Genomic DNA, 19,308 nt, shown 5'->3' with positions numbered 1-19,308 from the left:
TAGCCTACATCTCAGGGGGGCATCTCAGAAACAAAAAACATAAACAAAACTTATACTGACAACCCAGGTGTGGTGGCACCCAGGTGTGGTGTCACATGGCTATAATCCCAGCACTCAGAAGGCTGAGGCGGGAAGGTGGAAGGCCAAGGCCAGCCTGGACTTCACAGTAAGATCCTGTCTCCACAAAACAAAAATGATATTGAACAAAAGTCACAGGGGATTATGATTACATTTATATAAAATTCAAAGAAACAAAAATTAATGAACATATCAATGTGGCAAAACATTGAAGTAAATTAATAATCAGCACAGATTCAGAGGCAGAATTTGGGGGGGGCAGAGGGGATATATTTGGGAGACTTGGAGGCCTCTGCCATGTCCCATCCCCTCAGCTGGGTGCTGGACCCACACACAGCACCACTGTAACCTGGAGCTGCCTCCAGAGAACTCTGGTGAGAGCAGCGCTCAGAGGCCCAGCAACCCAGCCTTTAGTTTAATCTCAAACCTTCACCTCCTGAGCAACCCCACGCACAGCGGGGAAAACCGCACAACACACGTTAATTTTTAAGATTTGGAGGGAAAGCCAGGCATAGTGGTGGGGTACACAGCCGTGAAACCAGCACTCAGGAGGCTGAGGCAGGAGACTGACACACGTTCAGGAACAATCTGCTTTGTATAGTGAATTCTAAGCCAGTCAGGGTGACAGTGATGAGACACTGTCTCCAAAAAGAAATTAGGCCGGGCATAGTGGTACATGTCCTTAGTCCCAGCACTTGGGAAGCAGAGACAGGCAGATAGATCTCTGTGAGTTCAAGACCAGCTTGATCTACATAGTGAGTTCCAGGTCAGCCAAGGCTACAGTGAAACTCTGTCTCAAAAACCAAAAAACGATTTGGAGGAAAACTTGAATGTACTAACATATGAAAGTTTACAGGTTTATGTCTTAAAATCCCGCAACTCACCTCCTTGGGAGCCCAGGCGCCGGCTCCAAGTGCTATGCAGGTCTCTGGGAGGACAGGGGATGAGGAAGGCGCAGAGGAGTACCAGGACCATGGAGATGACCAGCGTCAGCAGGAAGACAGACGTGCGCACGTAGGACACCAGGGAAGAGGTGGCCTTCTGCTCCAGACCCCCAAGGGGTTCCGAGGGGAAACCCTCTGGGACGACCTCTGAAAGGTGTGGCTTCGCAGCCCCGGCCACGTCTGCATCTGAGTCGGGCTCCGGCGGGTCCCCCAGGGTGCTCTTCCCATTCTTGACCCCTCCGTTCTTCTGCTGCAAGTTAAGCACGAGGTCATCTTCGCTCTCATCGCTGTCAGCCTGGGTGAGGGGGTCGTACTCCCCGAGGTCTGGGCTCTTCTTCCCTGGAAAGACAGAAGGACAGAGTCAGGGAGGGCACGGAAGGAAAGAGCCTCACCAGACCGTGGTGACACGAAAGCAAAATCACAACTAAAAAACCCCTAGCTTTACATCGTTTACACTTTAGCGGCTTTCTGTACAATTAATTAGCTGTCGGCACAGGAGCCCCCAAGGGAGTCAACTGTCCTAGAATTGTTCTCTTTTGGGGTTAAGAAAATTGAAAAAGCTAGGGTAGAAGTAAAATACACCATGTTAACTAAAATAACCCAGGCCTGGTAGGTTCATGCTGCATGTTTACCCATGTGAAAGCTAAGACAATAACCTTGAGCGCAGAGGGCCAGGAATAATGGCTCACACCTTTAATCTCAGTGCTCATTTTAACAGGAGGGCTGCCATGAGTGTGAGGCCAGCCTGGGCTACCAAGCAAGATCCTGCCTCATGGGCTAAAGACATGGCCCCATGGGTAAAGGCGTTTCCCGCGAAACCTGATGACCTGAGTTCAATCCCGAGGGCCCACACAACAGAAGAGATTCACTTCCACAAGCTGTCATCTAACAGCAGACATATAATTTTTAATGTAATAATAATAATAAAAAAAACCCTGTCTCCAAAAAACATAAAAAGAAGCTGGGGTGTACTTAGTTTCAGGTAAAATGCTTGCTTAGCATGCACAAAGGCCTGGGATTGATCCCTAGGGTAAACCAGGCATGGTGGTACATGCCTGCTCTCCTAACACTTGGGAAACAGTGCCAGAATCTGAAATTCAAGGTCATCCTTATTGTTGGAGGCTTTTTGCTCTTTTGGGGGGCCGCCACCCAGCTCCCAAATAATCACACACAGAGGCTTATTCTTACTTACAAATGTCCAGCCTCTGGGCTTTTCCCATTCTCTTATTTCTGTAAGTCTTACTCTTACTCTGTGGCTTACTGGGTGGCTGTCCCTTGGAGTCCTCCTCCTTCTCTGGCTCCTAGATCTTAGATCTCTCCTCCCAGTTTTCTCCTTCTATATATCCTCTATGCCGCTAGCCCCGCCTGTCCTTTCTCCTGCCTTGCTATTGGCCAGTTCTTTATTAGACCATCAAGAGTTTTAGACATCCACAGTAACACAGCTTCACAGAGTTAAACAAATGCAACACAAACAAAAGTAACACCCCTTAAAATAGCATTCTACTACACATCCTCAGCTTAGTTTAAGGCTAGTTTGTTACAAATGAGACTCTGAGTCATTAAAAGGGTATGTTAAGAGCACTGGCTGCTCTTCAGAAGACCAGGGTTTGATTCCCAGCATCCACAAGGGACTCACAATTGGCTGCAACTCCAGTTTTAGGGGATCCCAGCCCTCTTCTGGCCTCCTGGGGCACTAGGCATGCATTTGGCAAACAGACATACAAATATGCAAAATACCCATACACATAAAATAAATACCTTTTTTTTTAAGAGAAGCAAAGAACAGACCGTGGTTACCAGGTTCAGCTAGACAGGAAAATAACTTCCAGAGTTCTGTAGCACAATCGATAACTATGGTTGTTCCTGTGAGGCCCAGGGATCAAACTCAGGCCATCAGTCTTGCTGGCAAGTGCTTTTACTGGCGGGGGCATCTTGCCAGTCCAAACATCTGTTCCTCTTATAAGCTTCGAAATTGACTGAATATCACTAGTGAAGGTGGCCATGGCTCTTTTGATTTTTAAATTTTTTTATTCATTCATGCATTTGAGGCAGGGACTCACTATGTAACCCAGGCTGTCCTTGAACCTGTGGCGACCCTCCTACCTCAGCAGCCTTCCGTGCTGGTGCTGGGATTGGAAGTGTGTCCCACCACTGCCAGCTTGAGGCTGTGGCTCTTGAGGAAACTCGCCTTACACCTAAGGTCTGTTCCTGCTTTAGATTTTCTCAGAGCCATGATGCATGATTGTTCCTGGTAAACTTCTAGAACAATTCTCCTCTGTATGCTATCTCTCACTGGGTGACTATGGTTTCCCGGTTGTTTCTATGGAAACAAGTGAGCAAGTTGAATACTACATGTCAGCTGAAGGTGTTTGAGGAAACCTCACTTCTCAGAATTGTCCTGTAATTTGAATATCCTTTAAGAATACCTTTCAGTAAAGGTGTAAAAAACTGCTATTCTGAGCATGCGTCCTGGGAGAAGTGGCAGACTGATGCAAAGCTCGTTCGCACAGTCTGCATCCTGCTTCTACTCAGATTCTGCGTTGACTCTGAGGGATAAATTATAGGGAGGCTTGGGTGCATCCCCACACGACTCCCGGCTCTCGGTGCAGTGACCTGTGCCTTCGAGGCAGGCTATGGCTGACAAAAGCTCCCCTCTTGGGAAACCGTCTGGCACGCTGTGACTAATGAGAACGAATGTGAAACCTTGAATTCTGGAGAATTAAAAAGGGAAGCACAGTGCTGCTGTGGCTAGGGCTGAGGAAGCATCCCTGGCACAGGTCTCTGCCTTGCTGACGTCCTTCTGGAAATTACATCTGTGTCCTAACACACAGAAGGAAGCAGTAACACAGACAGGGAGGCCAGATGTAGAGGGGAAACCTGGAGGATGAAGTTTAGCATTTGTTTAATAAATGGTTGATTAAACAATATTCCACAGGATCACTCTGCAACGTTCAGCACCTTCCAAAAACTCAGACTACACTAGGTAATGTGTAATCGGTTAACTTGAGGTGTCTCTTTGTTTTCATTTACAAAGTTACTCATTTTGAATGGTGAAGACTGGATTTGGTCTTTTGTTTGTTTTCAAGTTGGGTCTATCTTAAACTGTGCCCTGATTTCCTAAATGCTGAGGTTACAGCTGTGTGCCACCATGCTTGGCTTGGAGTTGGCTCTCATCCTCTACCCCACTCCTCTCTCTCACACACACCTGCCTCTGTTCTCAGTGTGTGCACACATGTGTATCTGGATGCATTTGTCTATATGTGCCCATGTGGAGGCCAGAGGTCATGTCTTCCTCCATCACTCCTCATGTTAGTTTTTGAGTCACTAAAACTGAGCTGGCCATTTTGGGCCTCAGCTTAGTTTAAGGCCACACTTGGGAAACAGTGCCAGCAAGTCCCCAGGATCCACCAGTCTCTGACTCTTAGAACACTGGAGGCGGAGGCAAGAGGATTGAGGATCAACCCCAAACCGTGGTCAGCCTGATTTACATATCGAGTTAACAGATTGCATGGTAAGCCTGTGTCTTAAAAGGCAAATAAACAAACATGTTAGGAATACTCCTGACAGGAGCCGTTAAGATGGCTCAGCAGGTAAGAGCACTGGCTGCTCTTCCAGAGGACCCGAGTTCTAATCCCAGCAACCACATAGTGAATCACAACTGTTTGTAACTCCAGTCCCTGCAGGTCCAATATCCTCTCCTGACTGACCTCCATGAGCACTGCATGCATGTGCTGAACATACGTTCATACAGGCAAACCACCCATGCACATAAAAGAAAAAATTTAAAAACAAAAAAGGGGCTGGAGAGATAGATCATCAGTTAAGAGTACTGGCTGCTCTTCCAGAGGACCTAGGTTCGACTCCCAGCAACCATATTGTGAATCACAACTGTCTGTAATTCCAGTTCTAGAGGATCCAATACCATCTTCTGGCTTCCGAGGGAACCAGGCACACATGTGGTTCACAGACATACATGCAGACAAAACACCCATACATATAAGATAAACACATAATTGGTGGGGGGTGTCTTTTTTATTGTTGTTGGTTTGGTTTGGTTTTCTTGTTTTGTTTTGGTTTTTGAGACAGGGTTTCCCTGTGTAGTCTGGTTATCCCTGGAACTCAATTTGTAGACCAGGCTAGCCTTGAACTCACAGAGACTCACCTGCTTCTGCCTCCTGAGCACTAGGATTAAAGGTGTCCACCACCACCACCACCACCACCACCACCACCACCACCACCACCCAGCCTGATAACTAAACAAATTTTAAAAATCCCTCTGACAACCAAGAAAACATACTAGATCTGAAATCTCAGGGCTGGGTGAATTTTAAAGTTCATATAATCTCTGTTCCCTTTCACACCCAGCAAGCAGTCACTAAGCACACAGCTGAGTGTGGCCAGTGTCAGGAGCCCACTGGTCTCCATCTACCACTTGGAAGGCCAAGGCAGGAGGATCAGGAGCTCAAGGCCAGCCTCAGCTACATAGTGAGTTTACACTAGCCTGGGCTACATGAGGTATTGTCTTATGAAAAAGAAAAGAGTCCAGGTCTTCATGACATAAAGACAAGTTTGGCTCTCTTATCTTCTATTATTATTGTCTAAATCTGTTGACAGCCTTTGCCCAGCCTTCTCATCTCCAGGTTAAACTCTTTCATGTCCTTCAACCCATGATCTGAAGGAACAGTTTCAGGTGACCCTTCTCTGGATACAATGTGACATGCCCACAGTTTTTAAAGCAGGGTTTCTGGAACTGAACACTATGAAAGGGTGTGATCTGACCACAGACAGGACAACCACGCCATCATGTTCCACATGGTTTATTGACTCAGTTAATACTGGTAGCTCTTGGTAGCCTCACCACACACCTCTTAAAACTTCCTAGGATTCTGAACTGCGCTCAGGCCACCCTATGGCCTTACCACTGGATCTTAAGAACCAAGTGAAAAATTTAGAAGCAGCATCTACCTCAATCAATCAATCTTGTCAATCTTTGCCTCACAAAAATTCCCAAAGAAGTGAAACTGTCAAACTAATAAAATACCAGCTAACAGAACAACTGAAGGCAATTCACTTCTACCATGATTACGCTGCGACAGACGGGAAGGGGCCTGGCGAGATACGCTACAGAAATGCAGACAATTTTAGTGACTCTATGAAGAATAATTAATGGATGTTCTTGTATAGGAATACACACTTCTAATAGTCACAGGAGGTATTTCTACCATAATTCCCTTCCTTAAAACCAGGAGAGGAGGGAGGAGAAGAAGAAGAGGAGAAAGAGAGGGAGGGGAGGGGAGAAGGAGAAAACAGCACATTCCCAATAGGAACAATCACTGCAAATTCATGAAACTCTTATCTCCTTGAGGGAACACAACAGAAGTAGATATATGTCTCAGTACTTGAACAAGGAACAGAGTGCACAGAATTGATGGTGATGATGATACTGTGATAACTGAAAATGTTGTCAGGTGGTGGTGCACATCTTTAACCTCAACATTTGGGAGACAGAGACAGGCAGATCTCTGTGGGTTCAAAGGCAGCCTGGTCTACACAGCCAGTTCTAGGATAGCCAGAGCTACAAATAGAAACCTTGTCTCAGAAAAAAAAAGAACTAAAAATGTCTTGACTGACTACCATCCAAACTGATCCAAAAGTGTCTTAATTCATCAAATCCTCATGATGACCCTATGAGAGGTCTAATCCCTATTTTATCAACAAAATAATTAAAAAACAGGTCATTTCCCTATGACCAAGAACCTGAGAAGCAAAACCCAGATTCAAACCCGGGCATCTAAGCATAAAACACACTTGTTGGCCTGGTAAGGCACTTCTTCCTTATCTCAGGAATATGTAACCCAACTAATAATTTCACGCTTGAAAAAATAAAGTCTAGGGTCACAGGAACAGCCAGGAACAGAAAGCAATATGAAAACAATCTGTACAGAAGCAAGCTTTCCAGTGGCTAGAAACTAACTACAGGCACCATCAAGTCCCAAAGAGGCTGATGGCTTTGACAGACAGAAGAGGCCAGTTGTGTTGCAGAATAAACTTTTTGTACACTGTGAAGATGTGTATCTGCCAAGGCATCTTCTGATTGGTTTAATAAAGACCTGAACAGCCAATAGCTAAGCAGGAGAGGATAGACAGAACTTCCGGGCACAGATAGGAACTCTGGGAAGAAGAGAGGTGGAGTTCACCAGTGAGACATGGAGAAATCAGATGTAGAGTATGGAGAGGTAATGAGCCACAAGGCAGAATGTAGATTAATATAAACAGGTTAATTTAAGTTATAAGATCTAGGTGGGGACAAGCCTAAGCTAAGGCCAAGCTTTTGTACCTAATAAGAAGTCTCTGTGTCATTATTTGGGAGCTGGCTGTCCAAAGGAAGTTCCACTACACTTGGTACCCAATGTAGCAGCTGTGGAGCGACTCACAACAAGACTAGGTATAAATGCCTGCTGCAGTGTGAGCCCAACAACTTCCCAGAGCTGGGGCAAGTAAATGTGGCTCCTGGCTCTGGGAACCCACAAAGATTCCAACTTGTAGTTTTACTCAAGGTCAGGGAGTCAGGCTTTATGCTGCTCTCCAAGGCTGCATAATAGAGTGCAAAGGCATGGTTACCAAGTGTCTTATTCTTCAAGGCCTAATCACAAGATGCTTTGCCATGGGTCGTGGTTACTAGGTGGATTGAAGGATCTACACTTGGTTGTATGTTTGTGCTTTGATCTTGAAAGGGAGAAGCCCTTTGCCTCTCCCCTTGCTAGGGTATAAAAAGCCCATCAAAAATAAACTCAAAACTGCTGATTATTGACCCAGGGCCCTCCCAAAGCTATCCTGTGATTCTGTCTTTTTCTTCATCTATATTTTCTATTTTGCATTTCTCAATTCCTCGCTCCCCTCTTCAAGAAACCCTTCGATAGGTCGGGTCTGAGCCCCAACACTGGGCCCTGACACCTAGCCTGTGCCTGCGGGTGTGAAGCTAGGCTCTCACAGAAAGGTAAGCAGCTGCAGCTGCTGCAGCCCAGAACCAGTTGGATGGCCTGCTGAACCAACCTGAGGGGGGCAGAGCCAGGTGTCAGTGCCATGTGCTAAGCATAGCCACAAGGCAGATAACCTAGCCCTTTAAGGCTTCACTCACAAAGTCAGGAAGCTGCCTGCAAAAAGCCAAGCCAGGGGACAGTGGCGCACGCCTTTAATCCCAGCACTTGGAAGGCAGAGCCAGGGGGATCTCTGTGAGTTCGAGGCCAGCCTGGTCTACAGAGCGAGATCCAGGACAGGTACCAAAACTACACAGAGAAACCCTGTCTCGAAAAACCAAAAAAGAAAAAAGAAAAAGAAAGCCACGTGCAGACCAAAAAAAAAAAAAAAAAAACTCTGAACAGGGAACAGGTATAGTATGCTTGGAAATGTGTTTAGTTGCTGAAAAAAGAAAAAGAAAAAAAAATGGATAAAGACCATCATAGAAAAAAAATAGTTTAATATAAAAAGAATAAGCCACATAAGGATGGGAATATTATAACACAGGGCATCTAGATCCTATATAGAGCTTTATTAACTTTGAATTTTTAAATGCTAGTAAGTAAAGAACAACTGCTGAGGCTGGAGAGATGGCTCAGAGGTTAAGAGCACTGACTGCTCTTCCAGAGGTCCTGAGTTCAATTCCCAGCAACCACATGGTGGCTCACAACCATCTGTAAAGAGATCTGGCACCCTCTCCTGTATACATAATAAATAAATAAATTTTTTAAAAAAAAACAACTGCTGAGAAATAGTAGATTATAGAAAAAATTGCTAAATTAAACCAGCTTATATATTTTAAGGCTGTCTTAACTTCAGATTGGAAGTTAGGAAACGTGTTGCGTTTGGGGAGAGGTTATGCCTTTGTTTCCACAGAAAACAAAAAGTTATGAATTCCTTCAAAATTAATAAAGATGAGATTTGACCGAGGGAGACATCCTGAAAATCCTGGCTGCAGACATGAGGGAAGAAACCAAGAAAAACTAAAAGACAGGTGATGCTGATCTCTTAACATGGGAACAGCTCTGAGACTGGATGAGAATGATAAATCTTGTCAGCTACAGAGTCCCCATGACTTATTACATGCCATCCTTTCATAAGGCATGGATGGAGATTTATATTACAGTTTGGTTATACTTTCCAACAGACTTATAAAGTTGACAGATGCCTTTTACCTGCTCAGACATGGAGCAAAAGATCATTTTTAGTTGATTTGTGCACAGTGTACATTCCATACTTGTGTTAATGCTACCTTTAAAAGTGTGCATGTGTTTTCAGAAAAAAAAAGAAAGAAAGAAAAAAAGAAAGGACCAGACACCAATGAAGACAAGTAGTCCAGGTGGTGATCCAGCCTCTCAGGATGCCTCTGTTGCAGTTTCCTCAAAATTTGCATCCAGAACAACTTCAAAGTGGTTAGCTAAGATGGTGCTGGTCCTGCACCAGCCAGGACTTCAGATAAGCCCTGCACTTTCCCATCACACAGAGACTGGACAACAACTGATACAGCTAGCTCTCCCAGGACTTAACCATTATCCCAACTTTCTCAGGGTTCTCTAAAGATGCCGTCACCCCCAGACAACAGGAGGTAATTTTAAGAACACAACCCCACATTCCCAAGAGGTGGAGTGAGTGGTTTTTGGTTGTTCGGTCGGTTATGGATGTTTGCCATTTTTTAGGGGGGTTAGTTGCAAGTTGTTATTGGTCATAGTCAGGGAGGAAATTAAGCAAAGGAAGTTAGATTCAGGGATCTCTTTCTAAAAAGAAAAAAAGAGGGTATATAGGAATGATAGAATAAAAGGGTAGATTATTGAATCTACTTTTAGACTAAAACGCAACTACTAGTCTCAAATACTTTGCATTGGTATGGATTTTTGTATATTAATACAAATTTAAGGTTATTTTTGTTATAACAAACTGTAAGGTATTGTACCTATGCAACTCATTTAAAATTATAAAGATCTAGTCCTTGAAAGCTATTATTAAATTATTTAGGATAATTAAAATAACAATCAAACTTGTAGCAAGAGTTTAGATACAGACAGAAAAAAGCTTTATTTAGCCTCATGTATCTTAGATAGGTGGTCTTCAAACACTTCAGAGATCTACAGAATATAACATTTAAGATGTTTTATTAACATAAGGCTTTTCATGACAGCGAGACATGTCTACTCCTAGCAGCACCAAACTACTTCACAGAGTATGATGGGTACTGACAAACTCCATGTTTGCTTTCATTGTGGGAAAATTAGCCACTGGGCAAGAAACTTCCCTTGCCTCAACTGCTGACAGAATGCTGTCCAAATTGGACAAGCAGGACACAAAGAAAGCTCACTGCCGAACTTTGCAAAGACAAAGTAGGCCAATACTTTAAAATTCCTGCTTCACAGAAAAGTCTGTCAGATATTCTAGGCCCGTAGGCTGAAGGTGAATGTCCCAGCATTGCAGAGGAACCTTGGGTGACTGTCCAGGCAGCTGTCTCTGTCATTTCTATAGTTTTGAAAGGTGCTTGCCCTGCACTTCTGTTTACTCAGGTAATATTTTCTCTTTCTCGGGTCTCTGATGGGGTTGAAGACTAGATAGTTATAGTTTTCTTTGTTACCAAATTTAGAAAAAAAAATTACACAAGAGATGTAAAATTTATAAAATCTTAAGTTGCTTATTTAAGAAAATGTTTTAAGGTCTAAAAGAATACTTTAGGCTGGTAATACAAGAAATCCATGAAGTCTGTTTAAAGGGCAAAGGATTTATTATGGGGAAAAACTCACTGTGCAGAACAGAATTGATACAGGTTCTGGAATGCTGTTCCAGCTGCCTGGATCAGTCTCACATCCAAGTCTTACCATGGAGTGAAGAGAGGCAAGACGCCTATGTGTCTCAGGTCTTAAAGGTCCCCGAGGGGCCACGCCCCAGGGGCATGTACTTCAAGGTCATAGGCAGGTGGAGCAGTTACCTGTTGCATCTCTAGGGATGGTGCTTCAAGGTCATAGCCAGAACAGCTACCCACTACAACAGTTTAGGTATAAAACTTTAGATTCATCAAGATAGGATAGATAATAGAGTATTTTCTTCAAATACAAATGAACTGCACGTTGTGAATGTAATTCTTACTTGATAATTGTTCTTATTGTACATAGTTTTACTGTGTTAGAGTTAAAACCTTTCCTTTTTATTTAGACAAAAAAGGGGGAAATACTGCAGGATATTGGATTGCACCGTGGCACTGTGAGACTGTGTTAATAAAGTTAACCCTGAGTCAGGGCGCAGGGCCAGCAACTAGCTGACTAGACTAGGTGACAAGAATTAGCCATAGAGAACGTGGAGGATCTGGGATAGAGAGGCACAGGAAGGCGTGGGGAGGCACTTGGAGGTTCTCGGACTTTTCTTCACCCCTTTTGGTCTAGGAAGTCTAGAGAGGTCAGCTGGTCGCTCCGCCACTGCTTCTTTGATCTATAAGGTTTTCACCCCAATATCTGACTCCCCAGTCTTTATTGGTAAGAGAACAACTTAGATAAACACAACACAGTTGGGAGACAGAAACCAGACAATAACTCAGAGAAATCAATACAAAATATCACTGAACTGTGACGAGATCACAATAATCGTGGTTGGAGGACTTCAGGCTGCCCTGGGACTGAACTGGTGGCGACCAAGGCATAAACTGGGAGCCTAGGAGAGTGCCTGCCCGGATTTGAGTCCAGCACCACATAAAGCCGGGCACATGCACTTGGGGCAAGTGGAAGCAGGAAGATTAGAAGCCTTCTCTGTAAAGTGAGTTCTAGGCCAGCCTGGGCTACATAAGATCCTCTCTCAAAAACAAAACAAAACAAAATATCTGGATGTGGAACGCAGGGTCAAGGGATTGCCTCAAGTTCCAGGCCAGCCTGGTCTACATAGCGAGCTGCAGGCCAGCCCAAGCTCTAAGATGCCAGGTGTGGTGGTGCACAGTTTTAATCCCAGTATTCAAGAGGAAGAGCATGGATCTCTCTGAGTTTCAGGCCAGTCAGGTCTCCATAGTAAGACAGTCTCAAAACAAACAGAAACAAAACAAAAACAGAGTAAACAAAACCAAAAAGAGCCCAGATCCACTTCCACAACTCAAGCAGCAAAGGTAAGAGATTAAAAGACGGCACGGAAGAAGCAGAGCTGGGTCAGCACTCCGAGCCCCACGCATTCCGCGCGCCTAGACAGAGGCAGCCAGAAGTGAACTGCTGGGAAAGGAATCGGCTGCAGTCTGGATTTTTATTGCTGTGAAGAGACACCATGACCACAACCACTCTTATAAATGAAAACATTTAACTGGGGTGGCTCGATTACAGTTTCAGAGGTTCAGTCTATTATCATGGTGGGGAGCATGGGGGCGTGCAGGGAGACACGGTGCTGGAGGAACAGCCGAGAGTCCTACATCTCACAGGCAACAGGAAGTTGACTGACAGTCACACTGAGGGAAGCTTGAGAAAAAGGGACCTCAAAGCCTGCCCCTACAGTGGCACACTTCTTCCAACAAGGCCACACCTCCTAATAGCGCCACTCCCTTTGGGGACCATTTTCTTTCAAACCATCACAGGATCTGAGCTCCAAGCCCTCATTAAATTCTAGCTTCCAACTGCCGCAGCTCCCTCCGTGTCTTGGCCAGCTCTGCCACCTGCTCAGCCACTAACCCAAAGGAAAATAGCTACCCAATCAAAACAGGAATAGTCTTGAGAAAGAAACCAACATTAGCATTCACTCCCTAAGACACTACAGAGTTCTACAAATACCCAAGGAAAGCTACAACAAAACACAGCAAATAAAATCAGGAAAAGAACATTTGGGAGGGTGGGCAACTAGGAATATAGATTAGAGTTAAGCATTTGCCCAGTACAGATAAGGTCCTGGGTTTTATCTTCAGCACTGCTTCAGGGAAGAAGATAGACCAGTCCTACCATAAGATGAAAGAAATATTAAACAGGTTATTTCCCAGTGGATTCCAAAAAAATTAATATCATCTTTTTTGAAATAAGGATTCATAAAAAGATGTAATACTTCTAAGAAGCAACTACAATTCAATAGAAAAGGTGAAATATCAACAGTCAGGGATCAGAACAATGAAGAAAATAACAGAGTATATATGGAAAAAAACATTCTTACTTGTCTGGCACCCTCAGTCTCCCCTCTCAGGAAGCTGAGACAGGGGATTCATGAGTTTAAAGGCTGTGTGGTGGGACCCTGTCTCAAAAAAAGTCAACAACAGAAAAATTATAGAATCATCAAAAAGAATAGATATTTCTGAAATCAGACACAGATGATGACTCCTGAGAGCCTAGCTAAATTAAAAGGATAACATGGCTGGTGTTCCTTCCCTCAGTAAACCTGTGTAATAGCTTTAAGACAGAAATGCCTCCCATTTTCTGGAGGAGGAAACTGAGGTTTAAGCATTTAGGAAACTGGCCCACAGCTAAAGAGCAAGTAAGTTCTTCAAAGCCTGCACTGGCTACTCCTACCTCCCAAGGCCAAAGCTTTCAAAACAGACTGACTGTGGTGCCCATGCCTGTAATCCCAGTACGTAGCAGGCTCAGGCAGGAGGGCCACCTCGAGTGCCAAGCTAGCTTGGGCTGTTTAGTAAGTTTCCGACCAACCCTGTCTTCAAAAAGAGACCCCAACTCAAAACACTCAAACCAGGGCTGGAAAAATGGCTCAATGGTTATGGTTAAGCACACACACTGCTCTTTCAGGTGACCCAAGGACAGTTGCCAGGATCCATTTCAGGCAGCTCGCAGCTCACAGCTGCCTGTAACTCCAGCTTCAGGGGATCTGACGCCCTCTTCTGGCCTCCATAGGCACAGCACTCACATGCACAAACCCACACAGGTACACATAAAACTCAAACCAAATAAAAAACACTAAGAACCCTAAGAAACTGACTGATACAGGATATGTATAACTAGAGGGAAAAAAATTGGACCATCATGCAGTACTTAAAGGAGATGCAAAAGAAAGATAGAGACCGCAATAAAGCCAAACCTAACTTCAGAATAAAGGGTACACAGAGAATAATCATCACTGAACATTCTAGTAAAAGTACAGGACCTCAAGGATGGCAAAGGAATGGCATTGCATCCAGGCTTAGGGTGAAGGATCATGTCTAACGACGATACACAAAAGTCAAACTGGCAGCTGGTGTGGCAGAACATGTAATTCAGGAGGGTCAAGAGTTTGAGGACAGTCTGAGAAATGGCCAGAGAGATGGCTCAGTGGGTCCCAACGTGACAGCCTGAGTTCAGTCCCCAGGACCACATGACATAAACTCCCTTCCTGAAAGTTATCCTCTGACTTCCACATGTGTGCCAAGTGTGCATGCCCCTTGTCTCCCCACACCAACACACACACACACACACACACACACACACACACACATACACACACATACACACACACACACACACACACTAAATGTATTTTTTAAAAAATTGTAATAGGCTAACTTCACCTAGGTGTAGTAGCATATGCCTGTAATCACATCGTGTAGGAGGTGGAGGCAAGAGAATCAGGCATTTAAGGTCCTTCTGTGCTGTGCAGTGAGTTCCAGGCCAGCCTAGGCTACATGGGCAGTGGGGAGGGAGTAGCAGGACCATGTCTCCAAAGTCGTCATAGGAAAAACTTATGGTATAAAGTCCAGGGCCTCTGAAGTATGAAGACAAGCACACCAGAGCACAGAGCTATCATTAGCTGGTGCCTTTAAAGACCTCAGGAGATTAGGGCCAATTCTAGACCAACCTTTGGAGCATAATAACTATTCGAACTTACATTAACACAGATAGTGTGAAAACAAACTTTGGTTTAGTTATTACAGACTGAAAGTTCTGACTATGCAAGGTTTTTTTGTTTTGTTTTGTTTTCCTGACTATTCACTAAAACAACAGCAATGGGCAGAACAAGAAGCCCCTGACTAGCCTTAGGCCACACTCAGATCAGACATGAGTCTGTACTTCACAGTCCAGTGTCCAAGCACTCACTCTTTCTGAATCTGTTGCTTTTGGTGAGCACCCAGGTGTGTGTGTGTGTGTGTGTGTGTGTGTGTGTGTGTGTGTGTGTGTACAAGCACCTGTGCATGGGTGTGTTTGTGGTGTGCCTGTATGTGATGTATATGTATGTGTGATGTATGTTACACATGTGTAAGGTATGTGTGTATATGTATATATGTATGTATGTATTGTAGTGTGTGCATACATGGTGTATAGGTATGTGTAGTGGGTATGGGTGTGTGTGTGTGTGTGTGTGTGTGTGTGTGTGTGGTATATGTACAATGTGTATGCAGATGTATGTGCCCATGCACATGCCAGGAGGATGGTGGGTGTCCTATTACATTGCTCTCTGATTTATTTTCTTGGAAAAAGATCTCACACTGAACCTGGAGCTAGGTTAGTGGCCAACGATTCCTAGGAATCCTCCTGCCTCTACCCCCTACAGCATTGGGGTTATGGGTACATGTGTAGCCATGCCCAGCTTTTTATGTGGGTACTAGGAATTCAAACTCAGGGCCTCAGGTTTGTGTAGCAAGTACTCTTACCTGCTGAGCCATCTTCCCAACCCAGGTTTCCAGTCAGTGAAATGTCTGCAGAGGGGCTGGGAAACCACTCAGTAGTCAGGAGTATGCACTGCTCTTGCAGAGGACCCACATTTAATTCCTGGCGCACACATGAGGCAGCTCACAACCTCCTGTTCCTCTAGCTCCAGGGAGATCCTATGCCTCTAGCCACCATGGGCTCCTTCATACACATGCACATACCCCCACACATACCCACATATAGACAGACAGACAGACAGACAGACAGACAGACAGACACACACACACACACACACACACACACACACACACACACACGCTCACACACACTTATATAACTTTACTTTTATGTCTGCAAAGAATGCAAGAGAAGACACTGGTTTCATAACACAGTGATAGAACAGCTCTTCACAGTCACTGCTTTCCTCCTAGGAGACTGAGACAGTGACTCAACTGTGTTCCCAAATGTGCAGAGGAAGCGTTCCTATGAAGGGATGCGACTGCGTTATGCCCGGGTGTGCTTAGGGAAATACACTGAGACACATGCTACCCTGTGACACCCTGTACCTCAGCTTACACTGCAACCCACCCATGTGATGGGACATGTGCCTGTACCAATGTACATAATTCCCAATATGGCTTAGTTTATCTAGAGGCACAGTCCTCGAAGTCACGTATCATAAAACAAACCACAGCAATAACACCGTACTCTAACAGTCCCTTCAGTGTTTGAGCTTCTAACTTTAAAACTAAAAAAACATATACCTAAGAGATAAGCCGTCCTACAGGCTTTATGAATGTCACATTGTCCCTCTGTTACTTATTAACCTCAAGCCAGGCACGAGAGCCAAATGCCTTTCCATTGTGAGCTCAGTGAAAGGCTTTTAGATGATGAAATGCATCCCCAGCAGAGCTCGGTCCTGTGTCACTCACTGCTGGATCAGGCCTTCAGAGTGTACCACCCCCAGAAGCTACTAATGACCAAAACAATAGCTAATGTGTGAGAAGGTAATTAAATTCCTAAGTACAACTATCTCTTTTACCATTCCAAATAACCCTGTGAGATAAACATGCAATGCAGTGTGTGGGGCATGTAGAGAATGTTCTAGAACAACACTATTTATTACAGATGAGGAAACTGAAGCTTGAAGGGGTAAAACAGCTAGCCAAGTGAGTCTGGAGCCTGGCGTGGATGAGGCTCAGGGGGAAGCTTGCATGCCTAGCATGTATTTACCGAACGCCCTGGATCAGATCCTCAACACAGAGGTCAAATCAAAACAGATCCAGTCAAATCCAGAGCCCGTCTCCTGCTCTTAGCCACTGTTCCATTCACTTCCCCCACACAGAAAAGTTCTAAGAGGGTTACCTAAGGAAACACAGCACAGTAACAACCAGGACCGCAGCCTCGAAGCCCCAATTACAAGGTATCCCAAAAACAGCTTTGAGAAAGCAACTTCTATCTAATATAAAAACCACAAACTATATTTTGGGTAGTGAAGAAAAAGGGCAAGGGAAAGACCAGGAGAAAAACAAGCAAAAAAAAAAAAAAAGAGAAAAAAATCCACATCACATACAGGGCAGGGCATATAGATCTGTATGCAGGCCTTAGTATTGATCACAGCTCAGCCCTCAGGGCCAAATTGCCTTCCAAACACTGTATACTGTCGGCTGATCAAATAACTACAACCCAATACACCGAGGAGCGCCACATTCTCAGAATGAAGACACAGAAGTGATCAGGCAAGATAGTCTCCAATTATTCTTTTTAAATATTAGTTTGAATAGTATACAAAATGCCGGTTTCATTACATGTTTACACATGTATAGTATTGTGTTTTGCTCATATCCATCTCATTATTCTCTTGTTCCCCCTCCATTTGAATATTAATACATTTTTTTCCACTGATGGGGATTGAACTTGGTTGGCTCCGTGTGTGCTAGGCAAGCACTCTCCCCATGAGGTACACCCCTTTTCTGCAGCTTTATTCTCAGAGAATAACAATCATCTCTGCTGAAATAAAACAAGGACTCCAAAACAAATAAAAAAGCTAAAAGTGCCTGTCATTTAATTATGCCTTTGAGAAGACAGCATTCAAACGGGGGGAGGCGGGGGGGGGGGGGGGGTAGTACTTTCTTCAGAGTAAATGAATCCTGCAGGGAAAACATGTCTCTTTTAATTTCAGTATTATGTACACATTCCAAGATAGATCTTATCGATGTTCTTCCCAGTGTTCCAAGCCGCCCGTGAAAGGGGAAAAGATCTAAAGACACGAAGTCTCGGGTCAGCTAAGACACCAGGCTGGTTTCAAGGTAGCAGACTAGAAACTCTTTGAGAACAAGGGCCCTGAGCCCCACCGATAGCCTCAAGCTGGGCATTGGAGATACCCTTTTCAACATGCCAGGGAAAGCAACTGCTTCCGCTCTTAAGCGATCAGCGGATAAATGCTTACAACTTGGTGTTTAAACGTTTAAGTAGAGCAAGCAATTTTTCGAACGCTCTGAATGTTCAAATTTTGCTAACGGCAGAATAAATGCGCCTTGGTTAAAACAGCGCGTTTCAAACAGCACAGCCCCCTGCCGTGTGACCCGGTGCGATTCAATTAGCCATTTTCCTAATCTTTTCGCTCTCCTCCTCCACCCTGGAGGAAGGGGAACACCTGCCTGGGCTAGCTCTCTGCTGCCAGGCGGCTGTCAGCGAGTGGAGATGCTGTTCCGCCCAGGCCACTCACTCACAGTCCTGCAGCCCCCGGCTTCCCCTCTGGTCCAACCCCAGAGAGCAGCAGCGAGTCCCGGTGCTCAGGGAAGGATGCTCCGGTGGCCGGCCCTCCCCGGGAGACGGCGGCGACACGCGCTGGGACCTGACAGTCACCGTCGCGCCCCTCCGCCTCCGACCCGGCCCCGCGCGCCTCCAGCAGTCTCTGCCCCGGGAGTCCCCGAGAGTCCCCAAGTGTCCCCGAGCGTCCCCGGTCCCCGACCCACACCCGGGCGCCCCTTCCCGTCCCCCGGGCGCCGCAGCCCTCCCTGCTAACAGCCAGGTCCCCGCCGCGCCGGCCTCGCCTCGCCGGCCCCTCTCCCCAGGCCAGGCCTTCACGGCGGCGTGGTCGCCCGGCTGCAGACTCCTTACCCGGGAGCTTGAGCGCCCTGGACAGCACTGTCGCCATGGCGGAGGCCCCCCGTGCGCGTGCGCGCGCCGCGTCCTGCCGGGAAGTGTAGTTCGCTGCGGGCCGCGCGTGGGGCTGCGGGCGGGAAAGGTGTGACCTGCCGGGAGCACGGCTGGGAGGAGGCGCCCGCTACCGCAGGTCACCCGTGCCCGGCCAGGCTGAGTGGCTCGTGCTGAGCTCAGCAGGCGGTCCGACCGGTGTGCCGAGAGCCTGGGAGGAGAGAGCCGGGGTAGTTAGGGGAGGCGCGGGCTGTGAAGTTCAGTCCGCGTGGGTTTGGAATGGACAGACTGGATTGGAAGCCTACCTGCGCTATTTACTGCCAGGGCCATCTTGGCAAGTCACTGGGCTCTGGCTTTGTTTGTCCGTCCATCTGTTTTTGAGACAAGGGTCTTAATGGAAACTGTCTTTGTAGGTGAGGATGACCTTGAACTCCTGATCCTCCTGCCTCCATCTCCAAGCCTCGGTATTACAGGCACGTGATACCACACCAGGTTTTCTTTATTTATCTATCTATTTATTTAACTTATTTATCTACGGCCAGGTGTGGTTGCGCATGCCTTTCCTA

The 19,308-nt window shown here is 45.7% G+C and overlaps 1 protein-coding gene across 2 annotated transcripts in view; it reads right to left on the bottom strand.

Moving 5' to 3' along the window:
• The window catches only part of Fam234b (family with sequence similarity 234 member B), a 49,129-nt gene extending 30,265 nt beyond the window's left edge, over positions 1-18,864 (bottom strand). For both annotated transcript variants that reach the window (XM_006976525.3, XM_015995428.3), the window contains exons 1-2: positions 18,707-18,864; positions 963-1,361 (exon numbers count right to left, since the gene is read on the bottom strand). In XM_006976525.3, the coding sequence (XP_006976587.1) occupies positions 963-1,361; positions 18,707-18,743 (436 nt within the window). In that variant the 5' untranslated portion in view covers positions 18,744-18,864. The remainder of the gene's footprint in view (positions 1-962; positions 1,362-18,706) is intronic.
• Between the last annotated feature and the right edge of the window lie 444 nt (positions 18,865-19,308).

Source organism: Peromyscus maniculatus, chromosome 3 (genome assembly GCF_049852395.1).
Source record: "Peromyscus maniculatus bairdii isolate BWxNUB_F1_BW_parent chromosome 3, HU_Pman_BW_mat_3.1, whole genome shotgun sequence".
NCBI lineage: Eukaryota > Metazoa > Chordata > Mammalia > Rodentia > Cricetidae > Peromyscus > Peromyscus maniculatus.
Note: the sequence above shows the minus strand (reverse complement) of the source record. Positions and strands in the feature narration are given on the sequence as shown.